The following is a 22,240-nucleotide window of genomic DNA, read 5'->3' on the forward strand; positions in this document are numbered from 1 at the left end:
CTAACTCAGTCAGAGACCAGGGTGTAAACTGCATGGAGCTTTTATTCCAACCCCAGATCGATTCAGTCCCTGCCCTCTACACAGAATGTGATTTCTGTTTGGATTTTGGCCAATTTAAATTTTCCTTCTGCAGCAAGAAGGATTGATCCGGAGTGACCCTACCTTTATTGTGCAATATCTCAGAGTGCTGTTAATCCTCAATATCCATTTGGGAAAGAAAGCTCCGTGGTAGAGAACCTCTGATAGGCTACACCTGGTCATGTGACACGCTTGCCTTAAAGAAGACGCCCCTAATTTCTCTCAACTTCTGTCAGTCCTGGATTTTTCCTCCCTCTGCCTTTTTCGATGCTCTCCCCCTCTCCTCCAAGAAAAGAAAGAGGCTCCCTGCCTGGCTCCTCTCCCCCCCCCCTTCAATTAAAGAAAGAAAGAGGCTTGGCTCCCACCCACCCACCTTCTGAGCCTCCCTAACCATGTGCAGAAGACTTTCCTGTTTCAATGGGGGGGGGGGGAGAAGAAGACCCGAGTTCAAAGCGATCTGAATTCAACAGGATTGACAATGGAATAAACAAAGTAAGTGCAGACTCTGCCCAGGAATCTTTGATTTGCTCTAGGTTCCTCTGTGTTGCAATTCGGTTTTTGTTTGTTTGCCACAAATGATGGAAAAATTTGGACTGAATTCCACTTTCACATAGCAATAATTTTAGTTTAATGGAATTTCCCTACTGGCTGCTTCCTTGGTGATTTCCCTTTCTTTTCATTTTATTTCATCCCCCTCCCTCACTTTGGGGGTGCAGTAAGATGAGGGAATGCTCTTTTGGTACTTTTTTTTTTGGGGGGGGGTGATTTCAACAGTTCTCTGCCATTTTACACACACACACACATACAGAAGCTGCTTTTTGTTTTAGGGTGATTTGTGACTTCCCTTTACGCAAATAAAGACTGGTGATCAGTGCCCTAGTGGTGAAATACATGTACAATATATTTAATTCCAAACATAGTTAAAAATGCAGATCAATAAATCTGCTAAATGAAGTTGTGTTCAAATAGGGAATTACAAGGGAAAAAAGCTTTTTTGAAAGTAAGGGAGTCTTAAAATTCCTAAAAAATGAAAAGCAGGATCTCAGCTGCCATCTAACAACTCCTAAAATGCATTGGAATGGAGGTGGGGAAGACAGCTGGGAGGGAAAGAAAGTAGACAGGAGAGAGAAATGCTGAGCTCTGGGAGTTTTTTGATGATGGGAGAAAGCCTAGTCACAGCACCAAACTTAGCACATCCCAAGATAAGCGGGTGGGGGAGGAGAAGAGACTTGGGGGTTGAGTGCTGTTGATATTTAATGATATTTAATGACCAATGTGGAAAAGTAGAAACAAAATTGTAGCTGGAACAAAAAGGTATGGGCACTGTCTCTTCCTTCCTTCCACAGGTGCCAACCCTGTTAAGGAGAGAAGATGCACAAGCAGTGGCAACTGAAGGAAGGAAGCAGCACTGTTGCTTCTTTTTCCTTTTCCCCTACCCCTGTATGGGAGAGAAGGTGATCAAAGGGTGGTGCTCCTTTCTCCTTCCTTCTCCAGCTGCTGTTCCCAGACCTACCAGGGAAAGAAGACAGGCGGGTGGGGAAGCTGTGAGTAGTAGGCCAAAGTAGATACCCTCCCTACAAGGTGCTCACAATACTCTGCTTGGTATCTCCAATTTTTGAAGATTTGGACATCCCAGGATGCCTGTTAAAAAATATGTCACTGATCTCATTAGAAGAAAATTCAAAGATCTTAAATAGTCCCACTCATTGCCTGTTCAATTCAGAGAAAAAAAATATTAGGAGTTGAAATGTTGTGTGAGAGAGTATATGTGTGAGAGAATTTTATGGAATTCCTGAACTTGATACCTTCCTGAGAAAAATCTCTCTTCTTTCCATGAGCTATTCTCAATTATTAAGATTTAAAATTATGGAAGAAAGCAAAGCAATACATTGGTTAGAAATTAAAGTGGTTCAATATATTTATGTAGATCTAAGGATGGCTGGGCAAAAAATGTTACATTTGCTCATATGTTGAGTCTGGCAAAATTCTCCTGGATCATGCATGGGTTTCCCTAGTAGAAGGACTGACAAGGAAAGAATTCTAAGGCGAAACTGTGGGGAGAGTTTATATAATTCATTTCCCCCCCCCCTTTTTCCAGGAAGTCAGAATCATACTTGAAAAAAATGCAGAGCTTTCACACCTCATTTACCATATTCACCACTGGGCCACTATTCAGCAGAAGGGCGGGCTGCAAGGAGGTCAGCAAGAAGCTATTAGCAGAATTTCCCCCAGAGGTTTCTTTGGTCTTATTGAGTTGGAAGTTAGCATGACAGTACTGCAAATAACTCAGTGTTAGATTTTTTTTTATTGGTTAGCACACATTTCCCTATAGTGTTTGTCACTTCAGAAAATTGTTACTGAAAATGAAATCCCAGAAAGTCAGCTTTTACAGAAGCTCTTGTGAGGGGGTGTTTATGAAGAATGTGGGTGCAGGGGGAAAAACAGTCATGTTCGCTACAGACTATGTTTACTGCTGTTTGCGTTTATATGCAACCTATAAATATGGGCAACCAATAAATTGTATTCAGAAAATTCTTTGGTTGTTGAGAAACTAGTTCAAACAGTGGACAAAATTTAAATCACCTAACATAATTTAAATATGCATTTTTCTGCCATTTAAAAGTAGCACATTTTGTGAGCGAGTGAATATTTTTTTCAGGTCTGAAAATGAAAGAAAAACTTATCAGGAATGGCCCTATAATTGTTGGGAACTTAGGTTTTCTAGTCCCTCCTATCCATTATAATGGGATGGGGTAATCAAAGCAGCATGAGGAATTTGAATTGTACATTGCTATGATATGTCTGGCATTAAATGAAACTTCTATAAGAGCATCTCTAAGGAGTTAGGAACTCTATATTCAGATAAAACTACATAATTCATTGTTTCATTATAAGCTTCCTAACTTCTACAGCTTGGTAGTGGTTAGGAGTGTGGACTTCTAATCTGGGGAGCCGAGTTTGATTCTGCGCTCCTCCATATACAACCAGCTGGGTGGCCTTGGGCTTGCCACAGCACTGATAAAGCTGTTCTGACCCAGCAGTAATATCAGAGTTCTCTCAGCCTCACCTACCTCACAGGGTGTCTGTTGTGGGGAGAGGAAAGGGAAGGTGACAAATATTGGAAACCTTTAGGTAAGGTTAGTCAAGTAAACATGTAAACCTGGTTTTCCAAAATATGTTTGATGTACTTCCCCTAAGTACCTAACTTAAGTCATAGGATAAGATGATGGGTTATTTTATAGATCAGTAATTGGTTAAAATAGGAAAATAAAGTATATAAATAGTTTTTTTCAATGTAAATAAAGAATTTTAGGTTGATCTGTATTAGGACTGTGGCTATTTAGTCATAAATGATTCAGAATCGTGTGGACAGGTTCACAGATGACATCAAAACAGGGGAACAGGGGAAACCAAAGGAGACTGCAGATATTCCTAAAACATGCAAATGAACAATACTGCCGATGGGATTCAGTATAAGTAAATGTGGAGCGTTGAAAATAATGACACCAGTTATCTTAATTCCATATACCAGATATCTGAACTTTCAGTAAGTTTATAGTAGATAGCTGAATGAAAATTAAATAAGAATAATTCTGGCTAGCAAGCATCAAGAAAGGGATTGGAAATAAACCTGCCAGTAGAATAATGAACGTATATTAAATTGTCATGGAGAGATGTTTGAAATACTGTCTGGTAAACCCATCTCAAAAAGAATATTCTAGAACTGGAAATATTGTAGATTAAGATATGATGCTAGATTACATTACCTAGGAAAGGCTAAAGATTTCCAGTGTTCTGACTTTACAATTCACTACTAATCATCGAGTTTGTTTAATACTCTATCGATAGATACATAGATATATCTCCTTACTTAGCTTTTGACACTAAGAGTTGAGACTTTTCCTGTGGGACATGCAAATGAAAAATGCATTATAACTAATTGGGGAGCACTCAGTCCTTTCATTCCCAAGAGGTTAATACATTATAAGGAACTGGACTCAGAAACTGGGAACTATAATTCAGCAGCAGAAAGAACAGTGCAAACATTTACTAATACTTAGTTTGCAATAAATTCTAAGGCTTCCTTTTTCTCATTTCTAATATTGAAAAATTCTTAGTAATTCAGATGGCATTACTAACAAAATATAAATTATTTATCAAGGCTAACATGCTTTAGATAGGCTTGAATAGCATCTCCTTGAAACAAATCATGCATCTTTTAATTTTGTGTGTGTTGAATTGAAGACTGTTGATATCTGTAGTTGTTCCTCGTCCCTTGAGGTACAGCCTGTGTAGGATGAGGCTTTTGTGTGCACTTGTACTGCCATATCAAGAAACTAATGGAAGCTGGTTTCCGTGGGGGCATTCTTTTCTGAGTGAACACAAGAAAAGGCTGGACTTACGCTTCCTCATGCTACATTTAGCACTTGAAATACACTGGACTTCCCAAAAAGAGATTTGAAATAGTGTGCTGCCAGCTCAGCTATATATTTAAATATTTTTATCCTGCTCTGAGGCACCGTGGTAGGGCCTGGCAAATGGTGAGGGGACTAAACTTTGGCAGGGATCCTTGCCAGCAATGTAATGACATTGTTGGTGACACTTTGGCACGACCCCCATTCTCCCAGAACTGACAGCAGCATGTTACCTGGGAATGCTAGGCACACTCTGGCATTTTGGGCAGAATTATATAATTTTGTCCAAGTGTCAGAGCATCCCCCAGCAGTGTGCCACTATTTCTTCTGGATGTACAGGAAGTGACATCAGTGGACCAGGATGTTGCCAACATTCCTCCATTTCCTACCATTTCGCCTCCCCCCCCCACATGCTGGCTAATTAGGTGATCGTAGGAAAGGGCCCGCTGACAGCAGGGGATCCCCTGTCAGCAGGGGGATGGCAACCCTGAATTAGGTCCTTCTTCCCCTATGGGGAATCCGATCCTTTTCCAGCCTCTATAACCACAAACTAGACGTAGGTAGTAGATGAGGCTCTCTTTTAATAAAGTAAGATAGCTATCCCAAGCAGGTATATTCAGTATCCTACTCAGGATTATTCAGTGGATCTTACTTTCAGGGAAGCGTTCTTAGTATTGCCTAAGAATTTAGAGGAGTTCACAGGCCTTCTGTACAAACTAAGAGCAAGGAAGCCAACTTTCATTAACACTTCCTGACAATTTGATGCTTACTTCAACCTCAATCTTCATCGTCTCTCATCTTTGGTATGGGGAATATATGAGACACTTCGGATTGCAACTTCTGGATCCTGCATCCACATTTCTGGGTTAGACTCTGAGAAAACTACTGTTGCAATATGTCTCTGCTAGAACAATCCATGGCTCCACTCTCCAGGAAGGCCTTTGTCATTGGTTCTGAAAGAGTTTAGTGTGAGGCTTCCAAGCATCTTTCCAGTGCAAGAAAACTATAAAAAGCAGAACCTTCACCTGCTTCTGCTTTTTAACCATGGTCTCGTAGCTACACCTGCTTACTATCTCTTTAACATAAATAGCCATTTATGCCCAGCAGGCATTTACTAACTAATGTTTTCAAGAAGTGAGCCTCCTTGTGAAGCTAGGACCTAATGATGCATTATATTTTTTTTCCTGGGTTCACCCCTGTACTTGGTTGACAAACATGTGCAAGTTGGAGTGTGTCACCAGTTTTTCCTGTTCCACCTGAGACAGCTTATTAGAGATGTTAAAAATAATACAAAGAGTTACAGTATAGAGACATGGAGTTCTAATAAACCACGGACCAATATACATTTTGCCCATAACAGAAAATCCAATTCCATTTCTCCCTTCATGACAAAGCTTCTCTTGAAGCCTCATAAGTCATCAGTACTAGTTCTGAACTTGCTCCTGAAGACATTCCACAACAAAGAGTGATCATTAAAGGAGCCTGAGATAAACTGAGGTAGAACAATGCCACTCCAGAGCTGTTCCATAGCAGATAATAGAGGTGTGTCAAGAGATATATGGCAAGTATTCCCTGAAAAGAGATAGTTTGAAAACCACAAAAATGTTTGGATACTTGGAGCTGCTTATAACAGTAACCATTCAAGGTCAGTACTGTCTGTTCAATCTGGCAAAGCCTTAATATAAGCTACTACCTCAAACTTCTAACTGGCATTGCTGGGGAATTGAACCTGAGACCTCCTTCCTGCCAAGTCAGTGCTTTGCCACTGATCCACAGCGCCTCATTTTAAATACACCGCTTCCTTTTAAAACCCTGATGAATGTGAGGTGTTCACATTTAGTTATTTCAGTGCTTTTTTAAAAAAATGTGTTTATTTTATCAACTGGTGTGTTGGATCCAGTGGAAGAGTTCAAGGTGAAAAACGTCCCCATCTTCTCCTTCCCATGCTGCCTGCCTTTTCCCTGAAAGAGTGTTCTCTGATGACTGGGAGAGGCTTGCAAGTAGAAGAAATTACGTGTTTGATAAAATTACCTTCCTCTTCCTCTCCCACACAAGCTGTGAGCAGATCATACTGAGTTCTTCCTCATTGCTGCAGTTCTTGATCCTGTGGCAAGTTTGTTTGAAAGACTCCCTCTCAACACTTTTGGAACAAATGGCAGATGTTTGGATCCACACATTCCTTCTGTAAATTATTTGACTGAATCGAACTCACGTCGAAAAGGGTAGATAGTTTGAAATGTTGTAAGAGTGTCCTGTGCTCAGATTGCAGGAATATATAACTCGCCGTATCTGAAATCACCTGATCCAATGGAATTGCAGTTAAAGAAAGCTAAACCGCTGAGCCATAGAACACATCCAAGAGAAAAGGATGGTGTGGATCCCTACCAGCTGCCTTGTATGGATTCTCTCACTTCTCAACCAGTTCCACTTCTTCCTCCTATTGGAAGGCAAAAACCTCAGGTAATGTATATACATTGTTCTTAAGCAGTTATTTTGTACAATAGCCACAACCAATAGCCACAATCACTTAAGCCACTGATTTCTATGTTCATAATTATTATTCTAGGACAAATATTCAAAAGTTGGTTTGAAAGGCTGTTGCTTTTATGGCTTATTGGAAACAGTAAATATCTACATGGGGATATAAAGTATGAAATGTGAGCCACATGCATACAATTGTTTACAGTGTAATTGCTTTTCTATTCAAAATCATTTTAAAGTATAGATCTGGTTTTATTAATTTTAATAAAAAAGCATAGCAGATAAGTGTAGCTGTCAATAAAAATATAGCAACTAATAACTGGCATATTTAGTTTTGTTCTGGGCAAGGCAAATGAATAGAAGGAGACACAGTGCTAAAGAAACGTATACATGCTTAGTATGCTAGTTTGTTTCCCAGATCAGCGGTTCTAATATTTACATGGAATCTAATATTCACATGGAAATTCACATCCGTCTAAACACACAGAGCATTCTGGATGGTGAAGTTAATGCCCCAGTCTTTTGTCACAAGCACCTCATCCCAAGCTGGCCATACTATACTACACTATAGCCAGGACCAATGGTGGAGGAGGATAACAGGAGAAGTGAACTGGAGCCAGCAGTCAGAGGAGAGGGCCAAAGTTATGGTGATGGGGAAGAGTGACCAGAAACAGCAGGATGGTAGTACGGGGAAGAGAAATGGAGGTGGGAATCCTGAACCATTAGAGAGGATAATCCAGAACTTCATCCATTTGAATTTCTCTTCCCTTGCAAGATTTTAAGGGTCCTCTTCTTATATATTCATAAACCGGCATAGAGTACGTCTTTGCCAAACCTACAATATATGTGTATTGTAGGAGTATTTTAAAATAAATACTTCTGGAACTACTTGCATATTTGAACTCATTTAAGTCTGCTTGGTATGCAATTAAAATCAAATAGACTACTCCTCAGAGGAAGTGTGGTATCCTGATTTCAGTCTTCTGCTTTCAGATTATAGTTTCTTAGCTCGTGGGCAGATCTGATAATTTTCTTCCATCCAAACTATTTTGCAACTTTTTAAAAAAGTTGAAGCACAGACAAAGAACTTTACACAAGAAAACATTTCAGAACATAGCAGAAGACATCTGTTTATTTCCTGTGCCTTGAAGAGGGAATTTGCTGTATAATACTTTAATCCTTTCAGTGCTCTGGGATGAACACTGTGGAGTAAATTTTCAAAGTACTGTGCGTGGATTTAACTGTGTGACTCTTATTGATGTTAATGGGAGTCACACGGTTAAATCCTTGGACAACACAATTTAGAGGTATATGTCTGGGAAAGGACATTGGTCTGAGCTGGTGAAACAGCTGGAAATGAAAATCCATCAGAATGTACTGTTCTGAAAGTGGTCTGGTGGTGTGACAATGAGGGATTTATAATTAGTAACCATCCATGTGGCTTAGTTCTCAGTGAGAGAAATCTTTGACATTAAACTTCTGTACTTTACGCACTATGCCCCATGTGAATGTGCTAGGATTCAAGGAGAGTGTAAACATCCAGAGAGAATAAACATTTAGTTATCACATCACTCCTTCTCAGGTAAATTGTAAGAAAGTCTAGAGTTTGTTATAGAATCTGGTTTCTTCCCTTAGGTTGCCAGCTTGGGATAGAGAGATACATGAAGATTTTATTTATTTATTTATGGACTAGAAATTAAGCCCGCTGTAGAAAAAATACAGTGGGTGCTAGCAGGTAGTGGGTGGGTGCGGGAGGTCCCACCCTGGGTTCCTGCCCCCACCCCCGGGAGGGAGGGAAGGAAGGAAGGAAGGAAGGCAGGCAGGCAGGCATAGAGAAAGGGAGAAAGAGGGAGAGAGTGTGTGTGAGAGAGAAAGTGTGTGTGTGTGTGTGTGTGTGAGAGAGAGAGAGAGAGAGAGAAAGAGAGAGAGAAAGAGAGAGAGAGAGAGAGAGAGAGAGAGAATGGGAGAAAAGAGAGTAAGCATTGGGAGAAAGAATGGAAGAAAGGCAGAAGAGAAATGGATGTATGAGAGCCAGAAAGGAGATTAAGGGGTGGGTGGATGGATGGATAGAAGGAAGGAAGGAAGAAAAGAAGAAAGAAAGGCAGGAAGGCAGAAAGAGAGCAAGCGAGAGGGAAAGAAAGAGGCAGAGAGAGAAAGGCAGAAATGAGAGAGATAAATGGAGGGAGGGAGGAAAGTAGGTGCATTGAAAGGGGAAGGGGCAGGGGGGAAGGAGGGGGCTGAAGGTTCCGCTGGGCAGATGGGGGGGTCGAGTTGCGAGAGGGCGGTGGAGGAAGACTGCGAGGTAGAGATGGGTGGGAGTTTGGGGGCGGGGAAGCGGCGGCTGCTTACCTGTGTTGTAGTTGGCTCCTGGGCCGCTGCGGGGCTTCGGGGCCAGCAGAGGGACAGGGCTGCCGCATCAGTGACATGGTGAGGCTGTCTCTTTGCCAGCCTCAAAGGCTGCTGGCCCCGGACAGCTCCCATGTGGCTGCAGGGCTTCGGAGCCAGCAAAGGGACAGGAGCACCGCATCCACGATGCAGCAGGGCTGTCCCCTTGCGGGGGCAAAATCCCCCCCCCTGCTGCCTCCACCATGCTGGCCCTGCCGGGAGCCTGTCCTTGCAGCGGGCAACCTGGTAATGGTGGTGTGGGGGAAGGGGGCGGATGTGAGGAGGTGTGAGGGTCGGGAGACACGAAGCACCTCCCGACTCGTCAGTCCAGGGCTCAAGGGCCTATCACCAGCTGCGAAGCACCTGCCGATTGGGCCCTCCGCTTGTCAGTCTGGGGGGAAGTAGCCAATGGGTGCCCTTCCCCATCTCGAACAAAATTCTCCCTCACTGGCAGTCTTCAAGCAAAGGTTGGATACACACTTTTCTTGGATGCTTCAGGATGCTTAGGGCTGATCCTGCGTTGAGCAGGGGGTTGGACTAGATGGCCTGTATGGCCCCTTTCAACTATATGATTCTATGATTCTATGAAAAGGTGCACCTGTGACATTTTTTATTAGTTGGGTTTGGGGAAATGTCTTCCTTTACTCCATGGGTTTTCCTCCACAAATTTCCCCTTTTCCATGATTGTTGCAGCAAATCCACAAGAATAAAGGGAAATCAAATCCCATTTCTGAATGAGCTAAGGGAATCTGCTCACTCCAATCAAATTGGCCTTTAGTATTTTGTAGGAATGGATTGTCTTTTAAAAGAAATGCTGTGTATATATAGATTGCTGATTCATAGGTTCTACTGATATATAGGTTCTGTCTGTTCATATAGCTGATATATACTGTAGATTCTGTCAGATCTATGACTTTTAGTACTAAATTAACTAGAGCTGATGAAAATATAGTTGAAATTAGTCATCACTTCATGAAAGGGCATTAATGAGCAGGTAAATTGCTTTAGTATTTTTTACCTTTCCTTTTCTTATGGTTGACTCTGCAAGACAAAATGTCAACAGATTCACACACCAGTGCTCTTGTTCCAGTGCATCATTATGCACTATAATGTTTCAGTAGTCTAGCAAATTCCTACTTCATTGCCTACTGCATTTTTCAAGATACAGTCAGATACAATTTTCAAGAGCTCTTAAAACAGGATGCACTAAATGCAATCCTAGTGATATCAATATCACCTTGTACTGGTATACTGCTGTCACCACAAAACATGAAGACTAGCACTATGACATGAGTACACAGAATCAAAGGTTATTTCTTAGACAGACCACTAGATACCACGTAAGAGTTAGATGCTGATGAGATTGTCCCAGGTCCAGTGGTGATGCAGTATCATCTCTTTTGTGGGAATATATGGTATTGAGCTGACTATTTGAGTGTGGGAGAATCACAAAACAAGAATATATGCTTGGCTTTATTTCAAATGTTTATGTTGGTTGCTGTTAAATCCATCCATGTCTCAACTAAAACATCTTTGGAAAAGGTAAGTTTACTGATAGCATTCAACTCTCAATGGTTCTAGGATTTAATGCAGTCTTGGCAGCCCAGAGGTGCTTAGCTTAAGTACAGTTTAAGTGCATAGAGAAGATCCAAATTTCAACTCATGGAATCTCTTGTTAATGCATCTCAAGTAGCACATGTTGAAAAAGAATCTTCTTTGCCTGAGATCCTGGAGAACTACACTGCCAGACCAAGTAGACAATAATGATCCAACTTCATATAAAGCAACTGCTTATGTTTAGTTCCAAGAAGCAGTTTTATAGTCTTATACTTTTAGGTGGCCTAGGTAGTCAGATGAGCATATTAGAATCAGTTGAATGCATGATATTCATCTTTGTGTGCTGGCTACTCCACCAGGTTCTTCCCAAGCCCTGGTCTTTATCTGCAGAGGTGAAGGAGAGGCAACCAAAGTCAGGGCATTTTCACTTGTGATACCTTACCTTTGGAATATTCCCCTTCACCAGCTTGCCTTGCACCTACTTTACCATCCAATAGGAGCAAATCAACATGTTTCCTTTTACTCAGGCTTTTACCTAGAGATTTAGTCTTTTTTTTAATGCATGTATGGTCTGCATCTTTTCAGAGGACTATTTTGTGAATATCACTTAAGGCTGCTGAATGTTCTTTCATTTTATTTTTATGCCCCCTGGCTTGTTTTTCATGGCACAATAATTGAAATTGACAATTTGTATATTATTTTTTTATGATTCTATGGCATTGTTTTCACTTTGTGCGCTGCCTTGTGCACTCCAGTCTCTGGAGAGGCAGCATATAAACCTTTGAAATAAATAAATAACTATGAATAGTGAATGACAAATTCATAGCTTTAAAATAAGAGAATTAAGAATATTTCCTCCCAAAATGTTACAAAGCTTTACCAAGCCACCCAAAATTTGAGATTATCCTGGCCTTATGTTATTTACCATGTAATTTGGTGGGGGGGAATGCTTTTAAAGCAGACTTTTTGAACAGTCATCAACCTATATCACTGTATCTAATTCTGAAGTGTAGATAATGAAACTTCTATTTTGGGTCTGTGGAGGTTTCTTATCCATTGATACTGAAGGGAAAGCACTGCAGGTAGAGGTGCTGCTTGGTGTACATTACACTCTGGTATTAACAAGAGATTACTGGGTAGTGGTGAGAATACAATTCAGCACAAGTATCTGCAAGTCGCTGTGGAATCTTCTGTAACCTGTGCTTGAATTTTGCTCTGACAATAGCGCACAGTAACCATGCATGCAACGTGTTTTTGGAAATAAGGGAGTTTTGTCCTTCCATTGTGCACATGTATGCTTTAAGAATTATAATCAACTAGACTAGATAAACTAGATACGGTTAATTCTTTTTTCATTCTGTGTTCTTAATTGCTATTTTACTTTAAAATACAGAATAATATAAGCAAATAACATTGTTTTGAATTAATTATTTGGTCACACTCATTATTCTGAGAAACCTAATATATTTTGAATTTCTTTTATCCTCTTTTAAAAGCCCTATAGTTGTCCCAACAAAATAAATTCATTCTTACTTTAATTGTTCTGGGGGGGAATTAATGTGGAGAAAAATGTTCACATAGCGTAATAGCCTCTATATTTATTTGTTTCTTTAGATTCTTTCCTAGAGGCCTGAGAACTGGGGTGTTATGCCTTTAAATAGTAAAGTTCCAGGGAAAAAAATCCATTATCAACTTTCAAATATAGCAATCCTTCTGTCCAGCTGTGAAAAGTACTAGATGATACTTATTTGCCATTTGTGTTATTTACGGTCCATGACTTTTATGGTAACTGGTTCCTATTATTGGTTTCTATTAATGTAAAACATAAGTGAACATAAATGAGGCGTGAATCATTTCTTTTTATTAGCCCTGCAGTCTTCACTGAGTTCTTGCCGTAACTCCAGCTGTGACTTGTTAGTGATAACCTATTTAAAGAAAGAGATCCTTCAGAATAAGAGGCATCATGAGGAAATTTGTACCCCCCTTTTAAATGTTTTACTACTTCACTACTTGAACAACAATAGTAAAAGACAACTATCCTGTAATTAGTGACTCAGCAAAAGTCAGAACACCTGTAAATTGTATAAATTACAATGCAAGCCATACTTCAGGCAATTTCATATTGATTACTACCCAAAAGCAAGGGGTGATAATATGTCACTTATACAATGCTAGACAGTATTGTCTGTGACCATATATATCTGTGGCCTGGTTCTACAGCCCGCAGATTTGGTAATAAACCTGTCTTTGGGGTGATGCCATTTCAGACTGTGAGTGGGTTTTCAACACATAATAATAATAATAATAATAATAATAATAATAATAATAATAATAATAATAATAATAATAATAATAATAATGATGATGCATGTAGAAAACTAGTATGTCAGGAAAAATGCTAGATTGGAAACATTATCCCTGAAAACTTCCTTTTTTAAATAAGATGTTGTCAATCATCAGGTTATGTGAACCTACACCTATATTTTTAAAAGATACTGTCGAGATAAGCAAATTCCTCCCAGGCTCTTTTCACAAGGAACCTGACACATTAGAAACAAAACTGGAGATCTCACATGAAAATATATTTGCAAATTCTTCACATATATTCTAGTAATTCTCAAGCCCGCCTCATTAGTCCCCAACTACTTCTGTATTCCAAAGTGTTAGTTACTCTGTACTCCAAACATGTTAGTTACTCTGATAACTGCATTTCCCCGGGCACTCTTTGGGTCAGATACTGACAAAGCATCACTCAAGTTTCTAAAGAAAAGAAGATGAAAAGAAGACAGGCAGAGGGGGAGGGGAAATATCTTCCTACCTATCGGTTAGTTGGCTGGACACCTGCCACTACCACCACCGTGTCCAAAACTTGAACCAAAATGAGATTTAAGCTGAAAATGTATTCTGAGCATGTGTAGAATACTGTATGCCAACATTTCTCAAACTGGGGCCCATCTATCAGGGTATTCTAAGGAATGCACAAATTCTCTGTAAGGACAGAGGTCAGACTTTTCTGTACCCATCTAACCTTCTAGCATTCATAAACAATGTAGCTAAATGCAGCTTCTGAATACCAGAAGTTCAGGTTTTGTGTAATGCTACTCTTTTGATTTCTGTCAGCAGTTTTGAAATTTCATCTAGATCTGTGCCTTCTCCTGTTCAGCTAGCCTCTGTCTAGAACAGCTTTCTCAACCTTTTTACTGTTGAGAAATCACAGAAACATTCTTCAGGCTTTGAGAAACCCTGGAAGAGATGGCGTCAGGCCAAACCTCCCTGCCATGTCCCCAGAAATCACATCACCAGTACTGACATCACTCAGGCCAATTCTGCACAGGTGGAAAAGACTGGGGCGGCATCAGTATGGACCTGGGGCTAATCCCTGTGTTTACATAATGTCACTACCAGGCTGCCACCCTCCCGGGCCTGACGCAAATTGGGCCCCAGAAGCACCGTGCTAAGGGAACATGGATTCTGAGGCAGGCCTGGCTGGAAGGGCCTCCCCACCCTAAGGAGGCCTGCAGGGGTCAAAAAATGCCCAGTATAGCTTCGAGGAGCTTCATGGGGCCCCGGTGTGGGCCAGAGCAAATTTGTTTTGCGGGAAGGTGGAATTGCATGGAATACAATCCCACCTTCTAGCAAAATAAAAAACCCTGCCACCACCAGCATCCATGCAGCAGAACCTTTCTGCCGCCACTGTGTTTCCCAGGGACACACATTTCAGTGCTAGAGGCAGCAGCCTGGAGTGGCACCACTAGTATTGAATCGGCCCCAGATACTCTCACTTAATGTAATATCACATTGTCACACCAATGCTAGAAATGGCCTAGCAGCTTTCTCTGCTGGTCTGGAAACAGGGCTAGAGCAGTCATACTCTGTCACCCACCCCCCACACATTTAAATTAACATGAGAATACTTGCGTGTCTGGTCTCCAGACACTTCCATGTGCGATGAGTCTTGGCCAGCAAGAATAATTTCTGACCAGGGCCCCTCCCCTTTCCACCTCCTCCAGCCCCATAATTGGCCATTGGGAGGGCAGGTCAACAATCATATATGGTCATATCACTCTTATAAAGATTAAACATTGATTATCTCTTGCTCAATCTGCAGAATTCTTCAGGGGCTATCAAAACCCCAGGGTTTCATGAAACCCCCATTTTGAAAGCAATAAGGAGTGAGATTGATTAAAATCACTCCTATCAAGGATTGAGATTTCTTAAAATTAGAGTGTTTGAGCTGTGACACTAGAATCAGATACTGTCTGAGTTAGGATTGCCAACCTGCAGGTGGGGTCAAGGTTTCTCCCAGAATTATGATTTATCTTCAGACAACAGAGTTCTGCATCCCTAGAGTTTTGGAGGGTGGTCTCTATGGAATTACATGCCTAAGAGTTCACCCTCCCCAAGTACCACCCCTACATTTTCAGAGAGTTCCCAAATTGGGGTTAATACCCCCACAAGTTGGAACCTTGTAGGTCTTGTAGAGAGAATCCTAACATTTCCTTAAACCCTGTGTTTTTATAGTAAAGGTCATAGGGTTTTCACTGTATAGTTCTGAAGATGTGAAAGAATGGAGGCCTCTGTGTGTATAGCTTCTCACATACACTATGAAAAAGGATGTCCAGTGCATGTCAGACATCAACAATGAAGGAGGGAATGGCTTGGGAGTCTACAAATTTTTTTAAGGAATGGAGGGCCATGGATTTCTAGAGTTTGAGAATTGTTGTTGTAACTGCTTTCAAGTTTATAGGAAAATGAGTAAACTTTCTAAAATATACTAAAATTAGTCATTCACTCTAACCCTGTTGTTTGTAGTGTCCATCAATTATAGGCTGTGATTTGAAAGCAAAACAAAGTTGAACAGCCCTAGCATAAAACATACATTTTATCCTGTACCTGTTAGGGTCCCTTTCGTGATACTACTGAGGTATTACGGCAGCGCCACAAGCCTTTTGAGCCAAGCATGCGAGTGGCAGCATCTAATGCTTCACTAGAGCAAGCCAGAGAAAAAGCAAAACAAGAGGAGTGGAGAAACCGTGTACATGATGATGAGTAAGTTCCTTAGTTTTCCTAGTATTTTCATTGTGTTATGTCACTTCTGAATTTCTTTTACTGCTTAGAAAAATAAAATAACTCCTTGTTCCTGATGAAAAAAACAAGCAACCCTGATATGTTTGATTGATGTGAGCTTTGAATTGTAATTATGTAATCACTGCACTTCAATTGTTTAAGGGTAGCAACGACAGGCAATAAGCCACTGATCTTGGATGAAGTGGAACCACAGCCATAGCCCCTAACCAAGTTCATTTCTCCCTTCCCCTGCTTTATCATTTGATCACTTAAGTCAGTGGTCCCCAACCTTTTTATCACCGGGGACCACTCAACGCCTTTTACTGAGGCCCGGTGGGGGGGTAGTTTACTCCTCTACTCTCAACCACTGCCCTAACGCTCTCTGATCGCTATGGGAATGTTTAAACATCCCTTCAAAATAAGATACAGACACGCCACAACAATGAACATAAGGAACATTTTATTTTCATGGAAATTTTAACTCATGACAATGACAAATCAATGGGAACCCTGAGCTTGTTTCTCTGCAACGAGATAGTCCCATCTGGGAGTGATGGGAGACAATGACACCCGAAGTGTGTCGTAAAGGGCCGGGGGGGGGATGAAGTAAAGGGCCGGGGGGGGAGAAGGCGTCCTTCGGGGCCCACCTCCAATTAGTCAAAGGACCACTGGTGGTCTGCGACCCACAAGTTGGGGATCGCTAACTTAAGTGGCATCTTCCTGAGAAATAGTTAAGAATTTCACAACCCATAAGGATACAATTTGATAAGGATTGCATGTTTGGGGAGAAGGTGCTTGCTGTTGTCAGCCTTCCACCACCACCTGAAGGACTTTCCCCCACCCCATATCATATGAATTCACCTGGGTGAACATGCAACATGCAAGAAAATCCATTGTTTTGCAAGCCCTAGCAGACATTGAGTAGCTGAAGACGCTGGTGTTGGGTGTGCTGATTGCATGAACAGATATGCTTCAATAGCAAGTCTGGAAAGGTGCAATGTCCCCAAGGCAACAGGAGGAAGCACAGACTAAGGTGAATAGTGAAGTGCAGCATGGGGTCACTGCTATTGAAGGCACAAATATTGTGTCCCCAAGTATACAGCGCTATGAGACTGATGAAGATCCTTTCAGATGAGGATGATGACATCTTCTTGAGGGATCTGCAGCAGGGCTTTTTGGTGGCTCTAAGAGGTAAATGGGGTGGCAGGGCAGACCAAGCAGTGAGCTGATTTCCCCCTGTGGCTGGACCAATGGAAAAACCATTTCAGTGGTATATGCTACAGCTTAGATGAGCACCTTGAACCATAATTTTGGGGTACCCCTGAAGAACCATAATGAGGGGGTAATCCTCAGATCATGTGCCTAGGACCTCAGCATCTTCATGAACCTGAGACAGAAATGTCTTGAGAGATGTCATGATCCTTGACCCATAGACCTTGTGGCACACATCTCTCAAGCACTAAAGAAGGCTTGGCAAGGAAAAGCATGAGCTTTACATGTTACAGCATTGGACTTGGCACCAGCATGGTGAGGGTCTGTGAGATCAGGGATGCACAAATCAGAGGAGGCCTGACTCTTCTGCATCCTACCAATTGCCCACAATACACTTAGGTCTGGAATAGAGGGTTTGGGCCTGTGTGTACTACAAATCCATCTTGAGCAATGAAAATAAAGTTAGCACTTTGATTATCCTAGGTAATGGTGGTAGCTTTCTTTATTACACATCTACAGACAAAAGACCAAGGGAACTCAAAAAGCCTGAAAAAGAGCTTTTTTAAAAAGAGCTTTATTTCAGGATATAAAGTTTAACATCCAATAGTGGACATCAGGCCAGCACAGACCTGCAAAACTACACATGGTGTGGAATGTTAGGCAATGGGAATTTCATTGCCCGTGCACACATTTGAATCCTGACTTAAGCTGTTTGCCATAGCAGCCAAGAATGCAGAACTGTCCTTACAGAATAAAAGTAATTAGAATGCAGTATACATTATCAGCCTTAACTTTTGCTGTCCATGGAATCTGCAGAAGCCTTCTCCAGCACCAGAGTTCAAATGAATCAATTCTCCTGTCATCCAATTTTCACAGCCATATGAAATATGACAGATCGGACTAATCTACATTTGGTAGTCTGGTTTATGTCCTTGCTTTTCCATTCTCGGTTCATGTTCATCACTGCTGAGCAACCCAGAGCAATTAAAAAGTCAGCCTTGCAAAGTGGGACACTTGCAAATTGAGTTCCAAAAACAAGTCCTTTAGTAGCTGAAGCCAATGTAGGCCAAGGTACTGAGTTTAGATTGAAGCCCCCAAATCCAAATAATATCACAGAAGTATAAAGTTTTATTTCAGAATGTTCAAGAAGTGTATAAATATAAGAGTAGCACAGCAGAGCAAGGAAGAAAACAATACTATCTAAATATCTTATCTAAACTAGTTAGACAGAATTTTTGGTCCCCTTCAGATATTACCCAACTAGACTGAAACAGAAAGTCTCGGTAAAGTTTCAGAGTCCAAAATTCAAGAGCACAAATTCCGGCCACACAAAGCCCAAGCCAGACAAAAGGATGGACTAAAGGATAGTATCCAGAACAATCTGATCAAAGGGTATAAGCTAGAATGGATGACCATCCTTTATGCCAGGCTGTCAGCAGCTAGACCGATTCTGGTTGACCAATGAGTTGAGCTGCCAATCACCTATAAGTTTTGGAAAGCCAAGAAACAATTAGGGGGAAAAGATGATTTCCTTACACTGCTGAGAGTAGGGAATCAGAGTTGGAAGGGGCCATACAGGCCATCTAGTCCAACCTCCTGCTCAATGCAGGAAATACATATAAGATCCACAGCCATCAGAGCTTTCTACTGACAGACCACAGAATCCAACTGCTTATTTGCAGCCTAATTAATGATAAAGGAACATTTCTATTGTTACTCTCCCTAAGATCCAACAACAAAAGCTCCAGAAGTAGCTGCCTGCCCACACATTACATATAATTCTGAGCATTCCTTGAAGCCTCCGAAGTTTTTGACAGTGTCAGCTTTGGCAGCTCAAACTCTGCATTGGGAATGTATTGGTGTCGCTTTGGGGAGAGAAGGTGAACAGTACTGACAATGTTGCTTCCACAATGTTCAGTCTATTGTGCAGCATTAAGTGAATGTGGGTGTGCATTTGTGTTCAAAGTGCAGAATATTCAGTTCCAGTCCTGGAAATTGTTCAGACAGAATCCTTTTGCTCATGCTGTTCCTACGCCAACAGTGGAAGCATGGGTGAATTACTGAAATTGTCTGCAACCCTTTTTTGGTGGAGTGGGACTACACTGGACACATGCTGCCTTCACTGCATGTGGTATTTGAAGAGCGGTTGGACGTTGTGAAAATGAACACTGAACCAAATGCATCTAAAACTTTTTTCAAGTTAGGTCTGGTTTTTCACATGCTTTGCAACTTTAGCAATTTGCATATTTTCTGGACTATTATTGTATTATGATAAACAGGGATTATCATATATTTTCAGATAATGTTTTCTTAACAATTCAACTTCTGTTTGTAACTCTTCCATTTATTTTAATTACTAGCACAGTGTGCAACATTTATTAATCAGCAGAGCCTTTTTAAGTTAAAATACTAAATTAGCTAACCCCATTAACACAGAATACTCCAAACAAGCAGTAATAGGAGAGGTAGTTACTGTGCAAATCGTATTATACATGCGGGTGCTCTAGGGCACAGTTAAGCATGATTACCCTCTTTTGATCCAGTATTCCTCTGTCTCTTCCAGCTAATTTCCAGTGGAAATTTACAAAGTGGTGCCTTCATTTTTCCAGCTTAATTTTTCTAATGAAGTTCTGGTACTTTGTAACACTGGGGATGTAGATAATAATTCTGTATATAATTAAGAAGTTCTAGAATTTCTCCGTGAAGAAAAGGTCTCTGTTACTTTTGCTTTATACAAGAACTAGGCTACCATTTTTCTGATGCTTTTACTTCTGCTGCAGAGTTGGATTATAACGAAAACAGCATGATAATTTTAAATATTGTATCAGAAAATACAGTGTATACTAAAAACTAGTAACTATGATATAGCCAATGTACTACTGAATAAAATCTCTAAATAGCATTTTCACTTGAAAGACAAGATGTTAGAGATGACCTTACTATGTAGTTCCTATTCGTTTTTTAGCATGCCGTTAGTGTATAACCAATTACGTTTAGCTATGAAAGACAAAATAAAAATGGCAACTTACTCATCCTGCTCTCTTGTAACAAAACAAAGAAAATTAATGACATAAAATGTATGTTTTGAGAAGTCGCTCGCACCTTATGTTGATGTATATGTGGCAGGTTGTGTCACTACCACCATTTTATTTTGTCTGCATTAATCATTACTTGTCCCAGTTTATATCCCTTTCAAAAGATTTGCAGGGCTTATCACAGTACCTTCTAGTAAAGGCATGTTCAACTTTTGATCCACAAATCCAAGTAGAATCCCACAGGGATGGGGAGGGGGAAAGATCCTGTGAATGGGTACAGGAACTCAGACTGATTTGGGACCAGACTGACATAGGTCAGAGTGAATAAAATACCAGGAAGAAAGTAGAGCCTATAAAATAGAAGGATCAAATGTAAACAATTCCTGCTTAGGTTATCCAGTGTCTTTCTGGTTTGGAAGCTGTAACAATTTTGTTTGGGGCACAGTATACTCTCTAGTTTAGTCTCACATCTTGTATTAGTGAAGTCTTGAATTCTGAACTTATGGAAAATACAGCTCTGGTACTTGGTCTGGTCGCAAGCTTCAAATATAGTACCAATGTCATCTTGTTCTGACAGTCTAATATTCAAACTGCAAGGTATCAGCCAACACAGTAGCTATCCCACTATGTACTCAAAAATAGCATTTAATTAGGTTATTCAATCCCTAATTTTCTTTAAATAGTTGCAATATATGTTTCCACACTGGGCTGTTTTCATGTCCTTTGATAATAAAAACAAGGCCATTGAGGGTATTTTAAAAATAATGTTCTGTAAGGAATCCTCATTTGCTTCACTGACAAAATAAACTATAAACATTGTGTCTGATGTTTAATATCAAATTTGCCATTATAAAGATTTTTAATCCCTTTGGTCTCTGTATTAAGCCTACCCTAAATTTCAGGTATTCATGGGCAAAATTCTTAGGCTACTAGCCTTGTCATTTCAGTCATCGTCCAATCCCCCGAGAGAGCCAATTTTCTTTCATGTCTGAACAAAAGAAAAATGTACTATTAAAATGCAATTCAGAAGTGATAAAAACTGTAAGTGGAGCAGCCGGCTTTCAGCACCTCCTATGTATACTCAGGGACATTGGGGCCACATTAATTTTTGTGTGTGTGATGTCCATCCCATGTGCAAATTAGCCCTGGAAGTGCTATAATCTGTCTTATATGAGAGCCACCTGTCCCATGAGTATATACATGCTTCTCTAGCTTTGTATAATTTAAAGCTCGGCTACTTCTGTGCTTTTGTTTTGTTAATTTTCAAGAGCCCTTGCTTTGGAATTCTTTATGGGCAATTTGACTGGACAGATGCTAATAAAGACCAATTTGTTTCTCCACCAGGAAGGTTTATTGATGTACTGTTGATAAAATATAAACCTCTTCCAATAAATGATTTTAAAATAGAATTTAGCAAGTTAGTAAAAATAAAAAGGCAAGTGGTTTCCCCCCACACCCAGTGCCTTCTTCAAAGTTGTACACAGCAGTTAAAACCTTAATATTGTCTGCTCTTCAAAAAAAACTCTTCTGTCTTTTTTCAGAGTTGTTTGGTTTATCTTCTAATCTATATAGTAATAGGAAAATAACATTTTAATCTTTCCTTATGACATGCATCTGAGAAAGATAACATTTTAACCCATAGGTACAGACATTTAGTACTTTAACAACCTCATCATTTAGGGTGTGATTCTATTCTGTACTTCTTTCACAAATGCACTTATTCTTGGGAAAGATGTAGACAAATGTAATGGCCTTTCTACATTGATAGCAGTATTATGGCATCGTGTTAGGCAGGGGTAGTCAAACTGCGGCCCTCCAGATGTCCATGGACTACAATTCCCAGGAGCCCTTGCCAGCATTCGCCAGCGAATGCTGGCAAGGGCTCCTGGGAATTGTAGTCCATGGACATCTGGAGGGCCGCAGTTTGACTACCCCTGGTGTTAGGTATCTCATCCAGTGTGCAAGCAGCTGTCTTTCACCTGAACCTTTCTTGCTCACATAGTTTACCGC

At 40.6% G+C, this 22,240-nt stretch overlaps 1 protein-coding gene across 1 annotated transcript in view; it reads left to right on the forward strand.

Moving 5' to 3' along the window:
- Positions 1-22,240, forward strand: part of SPATA17 (spermatogenesis associated 17) — a 114,153-nt gene that overhangs the window by 54,142 nt on the left and 37,771 nt on the right. Inside the window, 2 exon segments of the mRNA XM_077339602.1 lie at positions 6,756-6,953; positions 15,817-15,965. Coding sequence (XP_077195717.1) covers positions 6,756-6,953; positions 15,817-15,965 — 347 coding nt within the window.

This window comes from Paroedura picta, chromosome 1 (assembly GCF_049243985.1).
Source record: "Paroedura picta isolate Pp20150507F chromosome 1, Ppicta_v3.0, whole genome shotgun sequence".
In the NCBI taxonomy this organism is placed as follows: domain Eukaryota; kingdom Metazoa; phylum Chordata; class Lepidosauria; order Squamata; family Gekkonidae; genus Paroedura; species Paroedura picta.